The sequence below is a fragment of the Cucumis sativus genome, chromosome 2 (genome assembly GCF_000004075.3).
Source record: "Cucumis sativus cultivar 9930 chromosome 2, Cucumber_9930_V3, whole genome shotgun sequence".
In the NCBI taxonomy this organism is placed as follows: domain Eukaryota; kingdom Viridiplantae; phylum Streptophyta; class Magnoliopsida; order Cucurbitales; family Cucurbitaceae; genus Cucumis; species Cucumis sativus.
In genome coordinates, this window is record NC_026656.2 from 2,216,747 (window position 1) to 2,237,651 (window position 20,905).

At 30.6% G+C, this 20,905-nt stretch overlaps 4 protein-coding genes across 5 annotated transcripts; 2 read left to right on the top strand and 2 right to left on the bottom strand.

Annotated features, from left to right (window-relative positions):
* Positions 1-966: 966 nt before the first annotated feature.
* On the top strand, positions 967-2,329 carry LOC101221375 (probable ribose-5-phosphate isomerase 3, chloroplastic). Its single transcript, XM_004139179.3, has one exon. The coding sequence runs from the start codon at positions 1,188-1,190 to the stop codon at positions 2,037-2,039; it is 852 nt and encodes a 283-aa protein (XP_004139227.1). The 5' UTR covers positions 967-1,187; the 3' UTR covers positions 2,040-2,329.
* Positions 2,330-3,503: 1,174 nt separating this feature from the next.
* Positions 3,504-7,088, bottom strand: LOC101221137 (hypothetical protein). The gene is made up of 6 exons (XM_004139178.3): positions 6,949-7,088; positions 6,690-6,845; positions 6,507-6,587; positions 5,670-5,795; positions 5,227-5,322; positions 3,504-3,804 (listed from the first exon to the last, which is right to left on the bottom strand). Exons 1-6 carry the CDS (start codon positions 7,049-7,051, stop codon positions 3,725-3,727), a joined length of 642 nt encoding a protein of 213 aa, XP_004139226.1. The 5' UTR covers positions 7,052-7,088; the 3' UTR covers positions 3,504-3,724.
* A 3,443-nt stretch (positions 7,089-10,531) lies between these two features.
* LOC101218293 lies at positions 10,532-12,650 on the top strand. The gene is made up of 3 exons (XM_011650464.2): positions 10,532-11,112; positions 11,616-11,846; positions 11,957-12,650. Exons 1-3 carry the CDS (start codon positions 10,786-10,788, stop codon positions 12,524-12,526), a joined length of 1,128 nt encoding a protein of 375 aa, XP_011648766.2. The 5' UTR covers positions 10,532-10,785; the 3' UTR covers positions 12,527-12,650.
* On the bottom strand, positions 12,623-19,103 carry LOC101220901 (serine/threonine-protein kinase Nek2). Of its 2 annotated transcripts, none has more exons than XM_011650463.2 (15): positions 18,507-19,103; positions 17,905-18,016; positions 17,700-17,766; positions 17,144-17,209; positions 16,955-17,001; positions 16,815-16,860; positions 16,645-16,725; positions 15,994-16,036; positions 15,838-15,887; positions 15,595-15,676; positions 15,464-15,513; positions 14,627-14,700; positions 14,495-14,546; positions 13,818-14,231; positions 12,623-13,727 (listed from the first exon to the last, which is right to left on the bottom strand). In XM_011650463.2, exons 2-15 carry the CDS (start codon positions 17,988-17,990, stop codon positions 13,065-13,067), a joined length of 1,821 nt encoding a protein of 606 aa, XP_011648765.1. In that variant the 5' UTR covers positions 17,991-18,016; positions 18,507-19,103; the 3' UTR covers positions 12,623-13,064. The 2 variants fall into 2 exon arrangements, with proteins under 2 accessions (XP_011648765.1, XP_004139225.1); XM_004139177.3 differs by having other exon boundaries at positions 12,692-13,730; positions 18,507-19,079.
* Positions 19,104-20,905: the final 1,802 nt, after the last annotated feature.

The following is a 20,905-nucleotide window of genomic DNA, read 5'->3' on the forward strand; positions in this document are numbered from 1 at the left end:
ATTAAATTTGAGATATTCATACTTATAAAAGGATGACATTGACAAATTGATGTGATTAGTGTTAAGCAGTTCAATTGTTACAAAAGTTTTCTTTTTTTTCATTATTAGTCTTTATGTTATATTTGAATATTAGTAAAAAGGATAAAAGCTAAATAAAGTATGAAAATAAAAAGAAAGTTGGAATATAATAAACACATATGGTTGGAATGAAATATCTTTATATTTTCCAAAGTTACCATTTATTGTAATAGTTTCAAAATTATGTTTAGAACAAAAAATCTTAAATTTATTGATGTACAAAACAATCGTGACTTGTAATGAAAATTTGGACGACTAAAGTTTACTACATCATTTTAAGTCACAATCACGTAGTTTAAGATCTTAATTTATGTTTAAAATTTTAAAAGACTTTTACTTTAACGATAGTTTTGAAATGTTTACGAAAGTATAGAAGTTATATTATCATTTTTTATAATAAAAAAGATAACATAACTATATCTTTGAAATAAGAAGAATATTTATTCTTTTTTAAGTACAAATTCAATTTAGAATATTTGAAGACTTTTTAGTTTTCGGTCCAGATAGGTAAGCATGTTAGACCAAAAAATTGAGTTGACTGACCAAAATCGACTAAACCAAAGGCTATAAGACGAAGATAATAATGGATTCAGTCAATTTCAGATTGGAAAAATCCAAACGACAACATTTTAAATTTTTTTCAAAAGCTTAAACTGACATAAACTAGATCGATCGACCAATGGTCAATTTATATTTTTTCTTGGTCAGGGTTGCCTACCATAAGCAAAGAACGATTTGATCGAAAAACCGACCCCAATCTAACCTACATACACAAATATTTATTACAAGGCTAATTTAACAAAAAGGAAAAGCCTCCAAAGCCACCAAAATTGAATGAAGAGCTCCAACAACACCAAAAGTTTACCAACCCCAAATGTCCATTTCACAAACCACATCAAAACTAAAAAGTTCCATTCTTTTTTCCTTCATCTTTTTCAAAAACCTTTTATTAAAAAATCAAAAATCAAAAACCTATTTCTAAAAAATTGCAAAATTATTAGCCATTGAGAATTGGATAAGCAAAGTGAAGAGAAAAAGGAAGAACAAAGAACAAATTCTAAGAACACCAAAAGCGAAAAAAATCTCAAAACCCTATCCTTTTCTCATCAATGGCCTCCCTCTCCTTCATTTCTCCTCCTTCTATTTCCTCCTCTCGCCATGTTTCCTCCATAGCCAACCTTCTCCTCCGCTCCTCAAAACCCCTAAATCTCTCCACCCATTACCGCCCTCTCTCCGTCCACGCCCGCGTCTCCACTCTCACTCAAGACGACCTCAAGAAACTCGCCGCCGACAAAGCCGTCGAGTATGTCAAAAGCGGCATGGTCCTCGGCCTCGGCACCGGCTCCACTGCCGCCTTCGTCGTCGCTAAGATCGGCGAGCTTCTCAAGACTAATCAATTAACCGACATTGTAGGAATCCCCACCTCGAAACGAACGGAAGAACAAGCTAGGTCATTAGGAATTCCTCTCTCTGTATTAGACGACCATCCGCATCTCGATTTAGCTATCGATGGCGCTGATGAAGTCGATCCAGATCTGAATCTCGTCAAAGGCCGTGGCGGCGCTTTACTGCGTGAGAAGATGGTGGAGGCAGCATCCGATAAGTTCGTCGTCGTCGTTGATGACACTAAATTAGTCGATGGTCTAGGCGGGAGCGGTCTCGCGATGCCGGTTGAAGTTGTTCAATTTTGCTGGAAATACAATTTGGTGAGGCTTCAAGAGCTGTTTAAGGAGGAAGGTTGTGAGGCAAAACTCCGATTAGACGGCGACGAGAAGCCTTATGTTACCGATAACTCGAATTACATTGTGGATTTGTATTTCAAGACTCCGATTAAGGATGGATTGGCGGCCGGAAAAGAGATATCGTCGTTTGAAGGAGTGGTGGAGCATGGATTGTTTTTGGATATGGCGACCGCGGTGATCATCGCCGGAAAAGATGGGATTGATATCAAGAACAAATGATGATCTCTGTTTCCAGTAACTACTTCAATTGGTGAGTTCGTATGAAAAACTGTCACAATTTCTTCTTTGCAACTTTTTTGTTTTGTTTTTTGAGTTCATGATTTGTTGGTAAGAATGAGCTTGATTTCATCATTGTATTATAAGAAATGTTGTGGAAATTTTTGTTGATGGTGATGAAATGCTCAAAATTTGGGATGGGATAAATGTAAATTGTTAAATGAGGAAAGTAAAAACTATGGAATGTTATAAATTATATTGAAGGATAGAAGAATGAACAACATGAACATGAAGATGTGAGTATCAAATAATTGAATGAATTAATACTCAAATTATACTTTTCATCCAAGAATTGGTTAGTTTTACATTTAAAGTTAATGTCCCTTTTTTTCTTAATGAAAATGTCTTTTCCAAATTTCAAAAAAAAAAAAAAAGTTTTTAAAAGAACACTTTTTAAATATAGCAAAAATAAATAAATAAAACTATTTACAAAATAAAATTTTCATTTAACATGTATTTATCTTTTTCCTTTAAACATTTGACAAGAAGTGGGATTAATGAGTAGACAAGCAAATTAACCAATAAATTTCAATGGGTGGGTTGGCAACGTACTCATCATCCAAAGACAAATAAGTAATTTGTTCTTCACTAACACTTTACTTTCGATTTTAAAAGTAGTTTGAATTAATTTAAGAAAAAAGATTTTTTATTTAAACTTTTTAAATAAAAATTGTCTAAAACCTACCTAAAAAGCAATTCTTTTAAATGAATGACTAAACATTGTAATATTTTTTTAATTAAACACTTAAAAATATATTTAAAACATATTTTTTAATTTTAATTTTTTTTTGTCGAACCTAAAACTTTTTTCTTTTCTTTATGATCCCACCTACCTTATTTTTGTTGAATTTTGGGCAAGAGTAAAGTATTCAGATTCATATTTTCCTACGCACAAACAAGTTTAAGTACTTTACAATCATTCTTTTATTTTCAGCCATTTTTATTAAAATTATTTTATCAAGGCCAAGAACAAATGCACATGGTTTCATGTTCAAATGGAACTAAAAAAACAATGGATTGATGGTTTATTTATAGAACAAGTGCCTGCCCATTAAGTTCATCTCATCTAAATTAAACCTTATATTTTAAACAATTCAACCTCCCATTTGAATATGAATTTAGTTCGGCTTGACATAATTTTTCATTCTATACTAAAATTTTAAAAATAATTAAATGAGTGACAATTTACCGTTAGGTCATGCATGATAGTGAAATAAAAAAAAATAAACGAGGAAGCAAATTCTTTGACAATAATTTCTACAATTATATAAACTTTGAGAGTTCAATTTTGACGTTTGTAGAAGTACCAAAACTTGATTTTTACCATTAAAGTTTTGGAGCATGAGTTCAGCAACTACCCTATTTTAGGCGTGATTTTTGTAATTTTTTAATAATAATAATAATAAATAAATAAAAACCAGTAATAATATAATAACATCAATATGAATGTACAAAACAAATACAAAAAAATCAATCACCACCAGCCTACAAAGGACTAGGGATACGATTTATTTATTATATATACCAAAACTCCAAACATAAGATATAAGAATAATGATCTATATGAAAGTGTGACAACCAAAATGAATATCCAATTTATACATATATATATAAACAAGAAGGATGTGCTAGTTCCAAAGCTCCATAGCCATGGCAAATAAAATTGCTAAAGCTACCCACTGAAATTTTCCTGGTAGAATTGAGTTTCCTGGAGAAGATCAAGCGTAATAAGGAATAATTAGCATTCATTTCTGTATAAAACAAAATATATTTATTTCAAACTCATCTTTACAAGTAGTTTGAATATAAATACGGACCCATATTTTAAAAACATGGATTTAAAATGTCACTCTACTTCAACTTTCTAGCTACGATTTTTGCGATGACAAAGTTGTAAACATCACATGATATTGGTTCTCGTCATCGATTATCATCTCCAACGACTTACACGTAGTACAAAAATGACAAAAAAATATTTTATGATGTTATCCGTCCAATTTATTAATTTCACGTCTTTATTTTTCATATATAAAAGAAGTAATAATATTTCAACCCATACCCTAAATTCTTAGTAAAGGATTTTTTTAAAAAAATTAAAATTTGGAACTTTTAATGGTTTTATTTTAAAGTAACGTGTTTCAATTCTACATATACAAGAAAGTCAAGAAACCGTAGAGAAAGAAGTAGATAAAGAAATATATATGATGTAACGAATAAATAAAATTATAGACCATTGTTGCCAATATATATATGATATAATATAATATATATGTCATATGGTAAATGGAGAAATTAGTGATTTGCTTACTGTTTCAACTTATAGAGAATATGCAACGCAAATACTCGGTAAATGATTTCTAAATTTAAGAACTATGAAGATTGTTTACTAAATATATGATGGTGACTATGTTTGATTGTTTTCTGTTTTATATACATATATAAACCATCTTTCTCTACTAATTTCTTTTTTAAAATAAATCAATAATAATAGTAATAACAATACATCTTTTCAAAGATTTTGAAATTATTTATATAAAAAAGAATTGTAGCGAAAACTCTTATTATTTTTTATAAAATAGTTATAGAAAAAAATATTACTTTAAAACTTTTGATTTGAGATTTTTCAAATATATCATAATGAAATAAAATAATTATAAACAAATTTTAATATTTAAAAATGTCCATTGTAATTTTCTAATTTAAAAATAATCTCATATATAAACAATGAACAAATAAAATTTAAGTTGAAAAAAAGATCCACGTGGTTTTCTTCTTTTGAAAGAAGAAGAGCCCACGTTGTTTAAACTTTGACCCAATGACAAACCACACTTTCATTTTTCTATTTTTACTATTAATTTATATTTTTAGAAAAAAAAGACTTTGAATTTAAGTTTAAAATATGTTATTGGAACACTCAAATTGTTGTTTTTAATTGTAAACAATTTATTCCTTCCACCTCTGTTTTGATATTTCTTGATTCTCTCTTGTTATATATAATAACAAATTAAAACATATTTTCTAGTTTACATGTAATGCCATCTCTATTTATTTATCTATTAACAATTTCTTTTCCTATTTAGTCTAATGTTTTTCAATTTGAAAAATAGAGAAGAAAAAAATCATATCTTACCATGTCCAGTGCCATTTCCAGAACCACTCCCATTATCAGTACCATTCACATTTGCAACTTTAATTCCAAGCTTTGCACAATCGGATCCTATGGTACCTATAAAAACAATACAACAACGAAGAATTAAATCGTATATTCTTTCAAGAATTATACATTAAAATCCACTTTAAATCCTTCTAATCTATATTTTATTTAACAATTTAGTCGTAGACTTCTAAAAACGTAATGCAATTCAAAATTTCAACATGGTGTTCTCTAGTTCCTATTACTTTCTATATTGTTGCTTACCAATATCAATAAGCTCTTAAATGGAATATAAAAATACTTAAACAAGTGATTTAAAATTATAATAATAAGAATTATAAAAGCTATATAAGTAGTTGTAAGGGAAGTTTAACTTAAAATTAGACGGTAAAAAGGAAAAGAGAAAGGGTGAATCTTACAATCACTATAGCAAGGGAAGGTAGAGATGTTGAGGAGATTATAGTAGCCAGATTGGCATTCACATGTGTGTATATAAGTTCTGTTTTGCACACAATCTCCTTGTCCACAATATGCCCAATAGCAAGCTACAATAATGCCAGTGAAAAACCAATCATAATTTATATCATTTTTTTATGTTTGTTTATTTTTAAATTCTCTCATCTATTTTCTACTCAGAATATATATCAATTCAAATATTGAATGAAAATTGTAGCCGCTACCACAATTGTCGAGCATTCCACTTCCTAGTGCAATGGATGTCATCAATGGACTTATACATTGAAAGAACTAAGAGACCCTCGTCACACACTATTTTTAAGATAAATTTATGTTATTTCTTACCTTATTAATTGGTTTCCTTTGTTATCTAATACTTCCTCCATCATTTTATGAAATTAATTTTAAGTTTGTGTTAAAACTTGAAATTTTTTTGTTTTTATTTAACTCTATTATAAAAATGTTGTTTAATATACAATTTAAACATTTGAGTATTATAATAAATAATGACAATGAAAAGAAAAACACATTAACAGCCAATTTGAATATTTTTAAACAGCAAGAGGAAAATTAAAACTAATTGAAAATTTAGAGTCAAATGTTTTCTCTTCTAATTTTTTTTAACATAATAAAAGATAGAGTACAAATAGAAATAGTAAATCGAAAAACAAAAACTAAATATTACGAATTTTGATAAAACTGAAGGAACAACGAAATAGAAAAAGCAAGGATGTTGCTGCAAATTGTGACAAAAATCAACCAACAAAGCTCACTCAAAAATATCTCTGGGAATGACTTACGGTTGAAGAAAGATGAGTTCTTCGGAACAGGTTTCTCCGGCACCGGCGGTGGCGCTGGCTGGCAGCCATAGTCGAGAGTACCTACAAAAACATGATCAACAAGAAAAACATAGATCAGTTGACTTATTGAATTGGATCATCATTATTCATTTTCAATAAACAGAGAGAAAAAAAAAAGATTACAGTTAGGGATCACGCAAGGAAGAAAGACGAGATCGTCGTCGTTGTCGCGAGTTCGCTTCCAACCGGGATCACATTCGCATGAGAATCCGAATGGCAGATGTTCCACGCCGGGTGTGCAGTTTCCCTTTCCACAGTTCACTTCTTCACATACTTTATCTGAAAAAAAATATATATATATATCATTTACTTCAAATTTAAAGGAATATGATATTTAGAAAAAGAAAAACCCTAAAGAGAGATGAAGAAGAGAGACATATACCAAATGGAAAAGGAGGATCATCTGCGATAACAATAGAAATGGGAAGAAGGAGGAGGAGGAAAATGGAGAGAAAGTCAACAAAAATGTGAGAGGAGATTGCCATCTTGTATTTCTTTGTAAAGAGAATGATAATAGTGAATTGAATTATAATTTATATTAGCTTATATAGAGAGGTATGGGGAAGAATTTGAACAAGTTTTTCATTTGTTATTAATTACTATGATTATTATTTTATTCAAAAAGACTTTTTGGATTTATATATTTATGAAGTTTGTCCATTGAATTAATTGTTTGCCTTAAATTAATTAAGTTAGTTTTAGCTTCTTTGTCCTTCTCTTCATAATCTCTGCAAATTTGATTTTCTAGAAGGTTCAGGATAAAATAATTTATTGGTGAGGTTGTTGATAAATATTACAATAAATTATACTATCAATTTCAAAGTTAAATTAAGTTTGATTTTTAATTTTTTGTATGCACAGAGAAAATGCATTGAACGTTTATATGATATAGAGATTAGAATTAGAGAAAAAGCCAACAATATTCTTTTACCATTAGAAAAAAAATTGAACAAAAAAATTACATTCAACCTTCACATAACAATGTTAATTAGTAATTCATCTTTTATGAGGTAATATAATTGTGTATTTAAAGGAAAATTGTAATCTCAATTAACTCAATATCTCGACCATATTTTCTTTCTGATTTTTTTTCTTTGGCATTAAAACTTTAGGAAATGAAAATTCTAGAGTTTTTTGAGGAGGAAAAACAAAGTCAAAAGTATATGTTCAAGAGAAAATGGTCAATAGCAAAAATTTTTAGGTTAATTATGAAATAAGCTAAGGTTATGAGGATAAAATTCAAAGGTATTTGGATTTAATATAAGCTTTTTAATATATGAAACTTGTACTTTAATATTCAACAATAAGGCTATATGACACATTAAATTATTAATAATTGACCCAACTGGTCAATAATTGGAGCATTTAATTATTAATTCCACCTTAAACTAGAAGTTTTCACCATAAACCACTTCATTACCTTAATTAAATAAATAAATAACCCTCCTTCCACCCATTTTATGTTGTAATTTTTTATTTTAAAATTATAGACTTGTTAGTCTCCTAATTTTATGTTTGTTTTCACGTATTTATGTAATATGTTTATTTTTGAATAATATATAAATAAAGTTATTAGAGTAAAAATTTGAGATCTCATTTGATAACTTTTCAAAGTTAATTTAAATACTCTTTTTCATTTCTAGTTTTCTTTTGTGTTTTAAAAAGTTACTTTAAAAGATTGTTTTGTTTTTTAAATTTAGTTAAAAAGTCAACATTAGGAAAAAAGAAAGAAAAATCTTATGGATAGAAAATGTTTTAAACCATTTACAAAATATATCAAAAATAAATAAATAAATAAAATGTGTTAAAGAGAAATTTGATAGATTTTGGTATGAAAATGTAAAGATTCGGAAATTGTAAAAAAGAAAAAGAAACAAATACAAAGTTAAGAATATTAAAAAAATAATTAAGATGAGAAAGAAAATTGTTATACAAAAAATATAAATTAAACGTGATAGAGATTAACTATATAAAAAAATAATGTAAATTAAACATGAGAGAAAAAAGAAATGATGGAATATTTTGATATAAAGATGGGTCATCAAGAAGTATGGAAGAGTTTCATACAATAGTGTCACTGCCCAAATAACCTAAAATTTAAAAAGAAAAAAATCGAAATAGTTATCAAACACCAAAAACAAGTTTAAGTTTTTATTTTCTTTTAATTTTAAAGAAAAGTAATAACCGGTGAAAAAATAAAAATATTAAACTAATCATATAAATATAAATAAAATGAAAACTATTAAAATCATAAAAAACAAAATTGAAATTAAATCGTTCATGACTATTTAAAAATAATTAATCGAATTATAGAATCGTATGATTTCTTTTTTGATAAATATTAATTTATATTTATAAACTTTTATAAGTATATTAATTTATACTTTTTTTGTATCAATATTGTTTAAAATGTATAATTTGAATCATAAATAAAATAAAATAAAATTCATAATTCAATCAACTTATGTCCTTTATTATAATTATCTTTGAAAATCATTGATATAGTAATCTCAAATGTAAAGAGAGGAAATTTTATTTAAGACTTTAAATTGATTTAGTTTTGAAATTTTAGTAGCTTGATTGATATTATTGCAAGTCTGATATGAGGTTTCTTCAGGGAAATCGTAATAAAAAATGTTCACTTATCAAAGTCTAGAAATTAAATCATCATTTTTTTTCTTTTAACAAAACTATAAAAAAAAATAGAAAAACAAAAACTAAATAAGTAAAAAAGTCTTAAATGTTTCTGAGGTAAATTAGATCAATCACTATTATTAATCTTTTTTATACAATTAAATGTGATATTATTTTCCTCCACATTCTTGAATTCTAAGAAAGAAAAAAAAAAACTATATATTCATGATGTGATCAATTTGACCTTTCACCTCAAGAAATGTATTGGATATAATTAATTAACCATAATTTTGCAAAGATTGAAATTGATTAGTTATCACTTTTCTATTCATCATGTTTTTATCCTCCATTATATATCTATCATTATATTAACTCTTTAACACGTAAAATTCCTCTCGTTATCAAATTGTAAATAGATGAACAAAAAATATTTACAAATATAACAAAATATCACAATATTTATCTATCTTAATTTTAATTATTATATTTGAAAATAAGTCTTTATAAAAAAAATATAAAACTATTGCGGAGTAATTTCAAATTTTTGGAATCAATTTATTTTTCATCTACCTCTTTTAAGAAGAACAAACACAAAACAGTAATGAAAATAAAAAGATGATACTAACGAAATAGATTTCTTTTCAAGAGGTATGTTGATCATGTTAGGATGACCAAGTCTCCCCATATATCAAAAAAAGCACTAAAGTATTTAACAAATTTTAGCCTAAGATCAATTTGGTCAATAAGGTTTGAATTTCAGTTCCCATTTGATCTAAGAATTTAATACTTTATAGTTTAAATTAGGCATATACCTCGATCAAGTGACATATGTAATTAGATGTTTTAAGTTAGTTACATAATCAATTTCAAACTTCATGAACCAAAAGTATATATTAAAAATATAGGTAAATACAAAATATAACAAAATATCACAACTAATTACGATGGACAACGACAAATTAATATATCTATATATTTATATTCACGATAGATACAATAATCATTTTCTTATACTATGATATTTTGCTATATTTGTAAATATTCTTTTAAAAAAATATTTAAAATAACTTTCCTACAATTTGAAACTTACCAAACTCAACATTTTCTAACAACCCTAGTTACTTTAAGTACATATATATAAAAAAAATTTAAAAACATAATGAAAATAGGATTTGATGAATTACTAGATCACTAGTTTGTATCAATATGAAAGGTATCTCTCATCTAAAATGTTCATGAGAGTGGCAAATGGCTAAACCATAGAGAGAAAAAGAAAACATATGTGTATATATATATCTGCAGGCCATAGGTAAATCAAGTGGACAAAAAACATAAAAACACAAATCAAAAGAACAAAAAAAAAAGTCAGATTAAAAAGGAGCAAAATTGCTTTAGAAGTCAACAGTTTCAACAAATCATTTATAAAAAAAGTGGAGAGAAGAAAATTTGATTGCTGGCCAAACATAAACACAAAAAAGCCCCACACCCATTTGAATTTGATGATCGATCATATAATTCAAACTTGTTTGAAAGAATTTCAAAAACCCATTTCTTCTTTTTGTGTTTGATCTTCTGAAACACCAAGATGGGGAAAGCTGGAAAATGGATATTGAATTTTCTTCTTGGGAAAAAGGATGAAAATCAAAAGAAAAAGAAGAAGAAGAAAATGGGTTCTTCTTCTTCTTCTTCTTTTCCTGATCACCCTGAAAATTTGAAGCTAAAGTGGAGTTTTAGAAAGACATCAACCAAAAGTTCTAACCTTCTTTTAACTCATCATCTTTCTAAATCTGTTAACTCCATTGACACCATTCAAGCTTTGAACCATGTGGCCATCGCAGAGCAGAGGAAGCCACCATCAACTGTTCAAAATGCTGCTGCTACCACGATCCAATCCGCCTATCGGTCTCATTTGGTAACAAATGTTTCTTTTCCCTACTTCCTTCCGAGTTATCAATTTAGTCTCTATATTTTATTATGTGTTTTGATTGTTTTTTAGTAGTGTTAAATTAAACTCTTTAGAATACAATAACATTAGAAATTAGACTCTCAAATGATAAAAGATGAACCATCAAGTTTCAACTTTACAATTATATAAGTTTGATGATCCAATTTTTAATTTTACGGTTGAAAATTTGAAAGTACAATTGCAACTACCACAGTTCGTTAGGAATGATCTTTTCAAATTAACGATATATAAAGTTGTTGATTTTGCCTTTACCTTAACTGCCTTTCTTTGTTATAATTGCTTGAAAGTTAGCTGGTATAGAAAGTTGGAGATAAACTATGCCACTCATGATGATGCTGTATGAGCTTTTTATTTGTCAATTCAATTGAATAGCATTTTTGTGAAGTTGTTTGGTAGTAAAATGAAAAAATGTTGGCTTCGTTTGTTGTGATTTGCTTGGTTTGTTTTAGGCAAGGAAAGCATTGCATGCTTTAAGAGCATTGGTTAAGATACAAGCACTTGTGAGAGGCCATCTTGTGAGAAAACAAACAGCTGCTACCCTTAAGAGCCTGCAAGCTTTGATGGCAATCCAAGTTCGAGCTCGGGCAAGTCGGATCCAGCTGCTCGAGGAGGATGAAGAGCTTCCTGAAAGGAGGCGCTGTAAGCATACCATTAACACCAATCTCGAACAATTATACAAAGTAAATTTCACAACTCATCTTATAAAAGTGTTTCTATTTACTTTGAAAAGATTACGAATAATACTCATTTCATTTTGTTTATACTTGTTTTCTTGGCTTTTCTTATTTAGGAGAGACTAAACGTGAATCTCAATGAAAAATTGAAACCATATAAAAGTAAGAGTGGCCATATAAGTCGTTCTCAAATTGAGCAGATAGAGAATGAACAAGATGCTTATTGTAGACGAAATTTTTCGACTCCAAGGAGGCAACTTCAATACAAAAATCAATCCTCCTCCATGGAATCAGACACTTCTGAGTATTATATATTGGTGTCGAAACCAACAGCTGACACAACCTTATATTCTATGGATCAACAAAGGCATTCAGATTTTGTGCCGGATGACTATCTCTTATATCCAAATTATATGGCCAAGACAGAATCCTCAAGGGCAAAAGTACGATCGCAAAGTGAACCGAAACAAAGACCCAATTCGAACGCACGAATGAAGAGCAAGCAAATAGGAACAGCTGACAGAATCAATCTAAATGATCAAATCCATAACTCTTTACAAGGTCCGAAGCATAATGGCTATGAAAATCACAACCCTTGGTTCATGAAGCTTTATCAGTTCAAAAAAACGTCCAAGAACCAAGATGGCGACTCTACAAGCAGCAAATTTAGTTATTCCAACGACTGATCTTGATTATATTGCTTACTTTTCATCGATTCTATTAGAATTGATCAAACTTCAATGAGATATTGTACACTTGAAATCATTATTGACTCCGTCGAATTTACAAAGAACGACTTCAATTGTTTCAGGAAGCGTTAAAAATGGAGTGCTACATTTGACAAGAAAAAATTGCTTCTAAACTCACAACTCTCGAAACAGAGCCCTAATTTGTACTCCATTCAAAGTTCATTTCTACTTCAACAAAGGAACATTCACTAAAACTGAGATCATCTTAGCCATCTAAACTGTTGTAAATTTACATTCCTACAACAGAAATGTAGCATATCAGCTACTACTAATGAGTTAAAACTAAGGATGACAAATAACTGCTACTCGTTACATCGTCTATCAAACTAAAAGAATTATAATCTACAATGAAAAGATATTTTCTCCTTCTTAGCGGCTGCCTAAGTGTCAATTATACCTCGAGAAAATGTGGTGACTCTAGATCATACACTTACAAGTTCTAGCAGTTACGTTATCGTACATATTCGAGAGCGGTTCACGTTTCCTGCTTGAGAGTATTTTCTTTGAAGCTTTTACTCAACCAGATAGCGGTTTCCCTTGGGGAGACTTTCTCAGGCCCAAATGGCTTCAGCAGCACCCCAAGCTCTTCATACCTCTCTTGCTGCAACAATCTCGCACTAAACTCAAGCAGACCTTCCAAAGCCTCAGCTCTTTGTTGTAAAGATGAAGTATCAAAATGGCGTCGCCGTAAGTCTGATGATGTATGGCTTGATGCCCCAGCAGTTGCATTCTGATCTGAGGAATCACTTCGTGCTACTTGGTCATCTTGGAATATGCTGCATTGTATTCCCTGCCATGCGCTAGTGTAACCAGGAGTTGAACAAACCTTGTCACAGACTTGGATTGTACATTTGTCTTTGGTTATGGAACAATCAATGTGCTGCAGGGAGCCAGTTGATCCGTGCATGGATGGCAGTGAAGCACGGCGAACAGGAAGAAAGGTATCATCATATGATGCTAAAGGGAATTCAGCAATCCTGTCAATTCGGGGAGAATTCACCGAGACATCTGGGGACTTGATATGGTGAAGAATACCAGCATTTGGTCTGCAAGGGTTTTGATCAGTAGCAGCTTTCGTATGCAATGGGAATGATGCTCGACGAACATGAGATTTACTAGGAGTAGATGAAATGGGAAGCTGCTGTAACAAAGATGAAGTTTCAGTTTTTATTACAACAATCGGCATTAATAAGGTAGATCATCCAGACTTGGATCAACTTCAACTTACCACTTTTTTATCGTTTTTCAACGGTTCAGCCCATTTTTTCGGAGTGGCATGTGCTTTTGATAGAAGCCGTGTAGTTTTAGCATTAGTTGCAGACTTGGAAGGAGTCTTGTGAATCGCTACTCCACCTCGAGTGCCACCGATGGATGGCTTTCGACTTGGATAGTTTTGTGTATCATGTATATCATGTGTTGAGCTGAGAGAATCGTACTCAATTACAGAAACACTTGGATTTATGGCTCGATCGTTGCTTAAAGAATGTCGCTTATAGGGAAATGGCTCAGAGAACCTCGTCTTCTTCATATAATTGGGTTCGGACCAGAGTGCTGGTAACGTACTGCGTCTTGGAGAATTTAGTTTGAGATGAATCTGAACAATATAAGACTGCAAATGAGGATGACCAAGTAGCTCCCCTGCCTGCCAAACAAAATTAACACTGGAGTCAGAAAACCTAAAAAAGGGAGCAATTACATACATGGTACAACAGAATATAATGAAATTTATTGGTTAAAAAGACAAATAAATTTGATAAACTTTTTCAGTAACAATCATTTGTCACTTCAGTCCATTTGGAATTCTTTTGGATAAGAAAATTAGAGGATTGAAGAGATCAGATAGACTCGTAGATGGTTTTCTTTTGTTCATATCAGAGTAGATTATGAGTGGAGGATAACACATACACTTGGTCGAAGTTCTGGGTTTTTGCGTAGCATGCTTTTGACGAGACCTCGACTATAAACCAAAGAGGAAAGAGATTAGATTGACGATAACACAGGATCAACAAGGAGTATAAAAAGGAGGAAAAAACTTACAATGCACCAGAATATTTTGTTGGAAGAGGGGCCACAATGGACTTGTTAATTTTATTGATAAGAGCTTGCATATCCTGCTCAAAAGACATGATCCAAATCAGAAAAAAAAAATAGCAAAACTCAGCATTCAACACAAATAAGCTTCAAAAGATATTGAGCCAACTACAAGAAGGCCATCCAAAAATCGCATATTTTCATTATTGTACACAAAATCAACATTGGTGCAGAGTAGAAAAGAAGAAACAAAGGTTAAAAAGTGAAAGAGGATGGGCTTTTAAAGGGCAACAGTTGGATTTAGGAATTACAACCATTACATATTATATGTGAGGCTTTTTTTTGTTTTTTGAGGTGTTCATTTGACGTTTCTAGCTTGAATTTCAATATGTACTACAGTTTGTATATAGTTAACTGACTTCCTCGATAATCAACCCTGAGCAATGGACTTACTCGGTATATTCAAAGATACCCTCTATCATCCTCGTCTGAGACTAGGTAGAAAGCTCAATAATTAAAATCATTGGTGTCTCCTAAAGCAATTCGTAGGATGATTAAAGCCTCCAAGGAATTAGTGGGTTGTACATGAAGAAAATAAGGTAAGAAGTGGATCCCAATTCCTTAGTTATAAAATAAAACCATACTTACTACAGTGGGAATGGAGCTATCTAATGCACATAAGCCACCAAATTTGGGCAAAAAAAGTCCATCAGCTCAAAAAAAAATTAAAAAAAAAAAAGGTGTAAAAGAATTCATAGTTTATAAAAACAACAATCATGTGCTAAAGATCAGAAATTGGCATTTGAAATTCCTGAATGAGAACAAATTGCGTCCGGAACTTACAAATGCTTTAAATGCTGGCTTTAGAGCAGTCATCTCATATATACAGCATCCTGGGAGACATATGTCAAATAGAGTCATTTCAAGTCAATAAGGGCAAAACAAGGTTCACAGTTGAGTTCAGCAGTTCTTACCTAAAGACCAAATATCTGACTTTGAACCATAAGGTATATCAGCAAGAAGTTCCGGACACATATAGCTCGGTGTTCCTACGACCTGCATGATTGTGCAAAGTGTTTTAAAGGACAATACCAAGGCATCAAAAGTGAATGACAAAGGGCTCAACCTTCATGTGCAGGAAAACTAATAAGTTGAACACTAGGTCTTTATTTGATAGAATTCTTAGAGAAAAGAAATTGATGTGTCGAATTACGTACCGAGGAGGCAAGATCGTCTGACGTCAACATTTTGGCTAGTCCGAAGTCACCTGTTTCATCAATGTGAAGTATTAATGATTTTTTTGTTCAGGCAACAAATTTTTTGCAATTTTGATCATATATATATTGGTGGGAATGGGGGGAGAGTTTGCTTACCAAGGCGTATATCTCGATCTTTAGTCAAAAATATATTTGAACACTGAACAAATCAAATTTTGATAGTTAGTAAAGAGCTTAACATATTTGCATTGACATGAAAATAAATCCATCTGAGATGGAGAAAAAGTTTAAAGGCCTAGATATTAGGCTTCATTTAATAACAATTCATAATTTCATTTTTGGCTTTCTATTTTTAAAACTTGTGCTTATTTCTCCCATTTTTCAATTATGCCTTTCACCTTTGTTAAAGAAACACTAGAATTCCTAGTCAATTCTAAAAACAATAACTATTTTCTGAAAACCACTTTTTTTAGTATTTAAAATTTGGCTTGTCTATTAGAAAGTGGATAATAAACGTAGAAACTTTTGAGTGGAAGCAGTGTTTATAAAGCTTAATTTTCAAAACCCAAATAGTTATAAGAAAAGGGCCTTGCGGATTTTTCAAAAAGTTAAAGTTCTGATAGATTCCCTACAGTGCACTGATTTCACAAGAAAATTCAATACCACTATTAACAAATTTGAGAGGGTCGACGATCTCTCCACAAATGTCCAGAAACCGTACGAAATATAAGATAACTCATCTCAATAAGTTGAACTAGACGTTAAGAATTATATAATATATTTAGCCAAAACAAATACACATCAAACCTTAACATCTCGGTGAAGGATATGATTCATGTGCAAGTAATCGAGTGCCATCAGAAGTTGAACTAACCACTTGCACAGTTTCTACAGAAGGAAATGAAAGACGAATCAGATATAAAAGAATTAACAGTGAAGTTTCACAATGTTTGTAGAAATAAAAGAAAAATAACAACCTCTTCGGGGAAATGAATACTGTTAGCTTTTTTTATCGCTTCAGCCCTGTAGAATTCGAATAAATGTAGACCAATAAATGGAGAAGTAGTGCAAAATAAAATGATCAATCTGATAAACGTTGGGCTAGAAAAACACTTACATGTCCCCTCCTTCACAATAACCTATAATAATGCACACATAGCAACCCTGTCAACAACAAAACAACAGACAAAATTAGACCATACCGATGCAAGGGATGAATTAGAGATAATAAAATGGTAAGAAAGAATAATTTAAGTGCATTGGCAACATTAAACAGCATTAGTAATAACCTGAAGCCATTACATACCTTCTCGACCCATGAATCTTTATACTCCACAATAAATGGATTTCGTAGTTTAGAAATGAGCTCCATCTACAAGAAAACGGGAAAGGATTAGTTTGGAAATGCCAGTAATGTTGCTGACATCATCTGCAAGGCAACCAGTGATCTAGGCTTAGCTCTCGATTTGGTCAAAGTTCTCAGATAATGAAATGGTTTACCGAAGTTCACATGAAGTGAAAGAAAGTCTAATGTTCAATTTGGTCATCAGTTGTTTTACAAAAGCATTCCTCAAGCTTTACCAAACAAAGCACACAGGAACTTCAAGGAAATTGAATACAATCTAAGCAAGTAATAGAGAAAACCGAAATGGGTGTGGTAGTAAAAGAGAATCTAAACAAGTCAAGAAGCAGAATAGGACGCTTATGGGTAGTAGCTGAGAATCCAAATGCATTGTGAAGCACCCGGACACGGCAATAGTAGAAGATAAACAAGTTATGAAGGCTGAAACAGCATTATAATCTAACAACAAAATTAGACAGGTTATTAAAAACTAGAGAAAGATGTAGTGAAAAACACCAACCTCCTGGTGAGCAGATCTACGGGACCTATCGGTCTGACGAGCAAGACGAATTTTTTTCAACACATACCTTAATACATAAAAGTAAAAAAAAAATTAAAACCAAAACAATGCACGTACAATACTTGAGTGTTACACAAATCAGAAGTTTTAAACAGAGGAAATTAGCAAGAACAATGTGAAAATAAAATAAAATACTTGAACTTACTTCTTCTTTTCATGCTTATGTCTCACAAGAAGGGCAGAACCAAAGGATCCCTTCCCTATTTGCTCTAATATTTCATATTGCTCCATTTGCACAGATTAATAATTCACTTTCTCTGAGTACACAAGAAAAAGGGCATAATTTCACCACAGTATCAAAATCTACTTTAAGAAGCTACTCAATCTGTTTTATGCTTTTTGAAAGTATAAACAATATTTCAAAGGGAAAAAGCTAGAATCTTTTAAAATGCTAAGTAAGAAACAGAGATATTAATTATTATCCAAAGACCACATTGAATCACAAGGATTTCACTCAAATTTACCTTCCATAACAACTACTACTTATCTGAGCTGAAACAACACATTATCACTAACCCAAATCAACCAAATTTACAAGATTCAGCCAAAAAGGAAAAGGAAAAAAATCAGTAAAGATGTAGTGAGAAAGAGAGAAACAATCTTCATTCCATCTCAAGCACAAATCTTCTAGTAAAAAAAACAGAAAACCCCCCAAAATTATGAAACCCCATTTTCCATTTTAATATTAAACCCCAAAAAAGATCCAATGCACCACGAGAAAAATAAAGTAAAAAGAAAGAGAAGAACCTGAAAGTAGAAGTAGAAATGTGGATCCAAGAGATTAAGGCAAATGTGTAAGAAGAAGAGAAGAAACAAAAACAGGGTTTTGAGAGTTACAAAGGAGACAAGGAACGACACCGTTTTCGAAGAAGAAGGAAGACAAACAGAAGCTGAAGCTGAAGAGGAAGAAGATAATGAAGGGCTTTCTCCATTGTTGGGATTTTGGTTCAAAGCTCAGAAAGAAAGAAAGTAAGAAACTTTAAGCAGCAACTCCAAAGGAAACAAAGAAAAAACTGCAACAACAATTAAAAAATTACTTTTTTTTTTCCCCTTACTTGGAGAGAAATCAGGATATGGGTTGTGGATTTAAAGAAAGCTACATGACAAAATCTTAAAAAAGAAAAGAAAATAAAAAAGCTGAAATTTGCACTGTTTTAGAGAGAGAAGAGGGTTAGAAGGGGACAAGAGTATGCAAATCTAGAGAGATGTAGAATTAAATATTTAATGGGATTATTAAAATTCTAGAGAAGAGGTGGGAATGATGGGTCAAAGTGAAAGGGAAATGGAAGAAAAGAAGTTAATGAAGAGAGATTTTGGGGATGGTGGGTCAATGTGAAATAATTATGTGATTTATGAGAGCAAAGTGTAAACTAAAGGGAAAATCAACACTAAGAGAAGCAATATAAAGAAAGATGGGAAGTAGAACTCATGGGGTGAGGATGAAACAATCAATGCAATCGTAGAAAGAGACCAAGAAAGTGGCCATTTTGGAGACACAAACCAATTCCCGCCTAGAATCTGAATAAATACTTCTTTTCTAGGAGAATAGCAGTGGGATCAAATATTGAATTTCTTACTTTCTCATCTGAGATTGTATCCATAAATTAATTTCAGTTTGATAATCAAATTACAAGATGATGAGTAGTAGTATGTTTGTGTTAAGAAATATAAAATTAAATTCACATTAACCCATCAATTTCAACTTTTGTATTTGCCTTCACCCATCAACTTAACCGTTTGAGTCAATTGATGGTTTAAATAACTTATGCAAACCTCAACTAATCTCGTGAGATAACCCGTTTGACTCGACAATTCATATGATGTGATTTTAGAGAAACAACACCTCTTTGTTTTACCACTAAGTTAACCCATAATTTTTATAAAAACTAATTTTTTTTAAAAAAAAAAAGGCACAATCAAAATATTAATTTACATCTCTAAATTTTAGTTTGAGTAATGTATCAATCAAGATGATGAGAAAGTGATCCTTTCATATAATAAATAAAAATAAAAGGGTCAAAGTGCAAATCATGACAACTTCTTTTTTTTCCCTCAAAATTGTGGTATGAAAACAACAGCAGCAATGGAATGCTTGTGAGCCATTTATGTTCATTTCTCACCTTTTTCTTCTTCTTCTTCTTCTTCTTTGTATTTCCCTTTTAAATAATTTTCTTTTTTATTTTTCCAATTAATTTGTTCTTTATGGTCTAATTTGAGAATCTTGGTAGGGACTCATCAAAAGAAATAATAATAATAAAGGGAATAATTAGCAAAGGAAAGCATACCATTGAACACATTTTCCAACAAATTTTCTATTAAAAGCCAAAAACTTTATGCTAAATTTGTGAGTGAGAATTAATGGATGTTTTTCTATAATAAAGTAAAGGGACGCTCAGAACATTAATCCACTATATTCATTTTTAGCTTTAATAAAATTCAATTCAATCAAATGATACATGTGACAATTCAAATAGTATAATATGGATTCATTCATCTTGTGATTTTCTTTAGATATGAATATAATCGATTGAAAAATTAAGTCGACCGTTTCATTCAAAGACGTTCAGTCAAGGATAATGAAGAGTTTAGTTGAAAAAAATCAAACTGACAATATTGTAAAAAAAATAATCAAAAGTTTAAACAAACCCAAATCAACCAATTTGATGATCGGTTTGCACTCTTTCATCGTTAGAGTCGTTTGAATGAAAAGTCAATTTCAACCGACTAGTGCACACAACTAATTTTCTTTTCTATCCTTTTCTTAAATTGCTTATGATATTTTGGGGTTAAATAGATGTCTTTATTGTAGACTAAGCTCTAATAACATCCATTTATTATTACTTTTTTCTTTCTTTTAATCTTCTAATCTTTTTGTATGTTAAGAATTATGTGTATTTAATTAATTACTTTTTAAAGATAAAAATGTGTGGGGAGTAGAATTTAAACTTTAGATGGAACCTCTCTTTATATATGTTATTTTGTCATGATGTTTAAGTATTAAGAAGATAGTTGTGAAGATGTGGGAATAATTTCTATACTGTATGATTAGAGTCATTTTTTCTCTTTTTGTAATTTAGCCCATCTTCAATCCAACCATGAAAAGCAGTTTAATTACTAGAAAAATGATTTTCCTAAAAAGAAAAAAA

Coding starts and splice junctions, on each gene's coding strand:
- LOC101218293 (XM_011650464.2), top strand. CDS start 10,786: ATGGGGAAAGCTGGAAAATGGATATTGAATTTTCTTCTTGGGAAAAAG. Junction 11,113..11,615: donor CCGCCTATCGGTCTCATTTG/GTAACAAATGTT, acceptor GGTTTGTTTTAG/GCAAGGAAAGCATTGCATGC. Junction 11,847..11,956: donor ATCTCGAACAATTATACAAA/GTAAATTTCACA, acceptor TTTCTTATTTAG/GAGAGACTAAACGTGAATCT.
- LOC101221375 (XM_004139179.3), top strand. CDS start 1,188: ATGGCCTCCCTCTCCTTCATTTCTCCTCCTTCTATTTCCTCCTCTCGC.
- LOC101221137 (XM_004139178.3), bottom strand. CDS start 7,051: ATGGCAATCTCCTCTCACATTTTTGTTGACTTTCTCTCCATTTTCCTC. Junction 6,588..6,689: donor TCCTTGCGTGATCCCTAACT/GTAATCTTTTTT, acceptor ATGTTTTTGTAG/GTACTCTCGACTATGGCTGC. Junction 5,796..6,506: donor GAACTCATCTTTCTTCAACC/GTAAGTCATTCC, acceptor GCATTATTGTAG/CTTGCTATTGGGCATATTGT.
- LOC101220901 (XM_004139177.3), bottom strand. CDS start 17,990: ATGGAGCAATATGAAATATTAGAGCAAATAGGGAAGGGATCCTTTGGT. Junction 15,677..15,837: donor CAGACGATCTTGCCTCCTCG/GTACGTAATTCG, acceptor ACAATCATGCAG/GTCGTAGGAACACCGAGCTA. Junction 15,514..15,594: donor GTCAGATATTTGGTCTTTAG/GTAAGAACTGCT, acceptor TATGTCTCCCAG/GATGCTGTATATATGAGATG.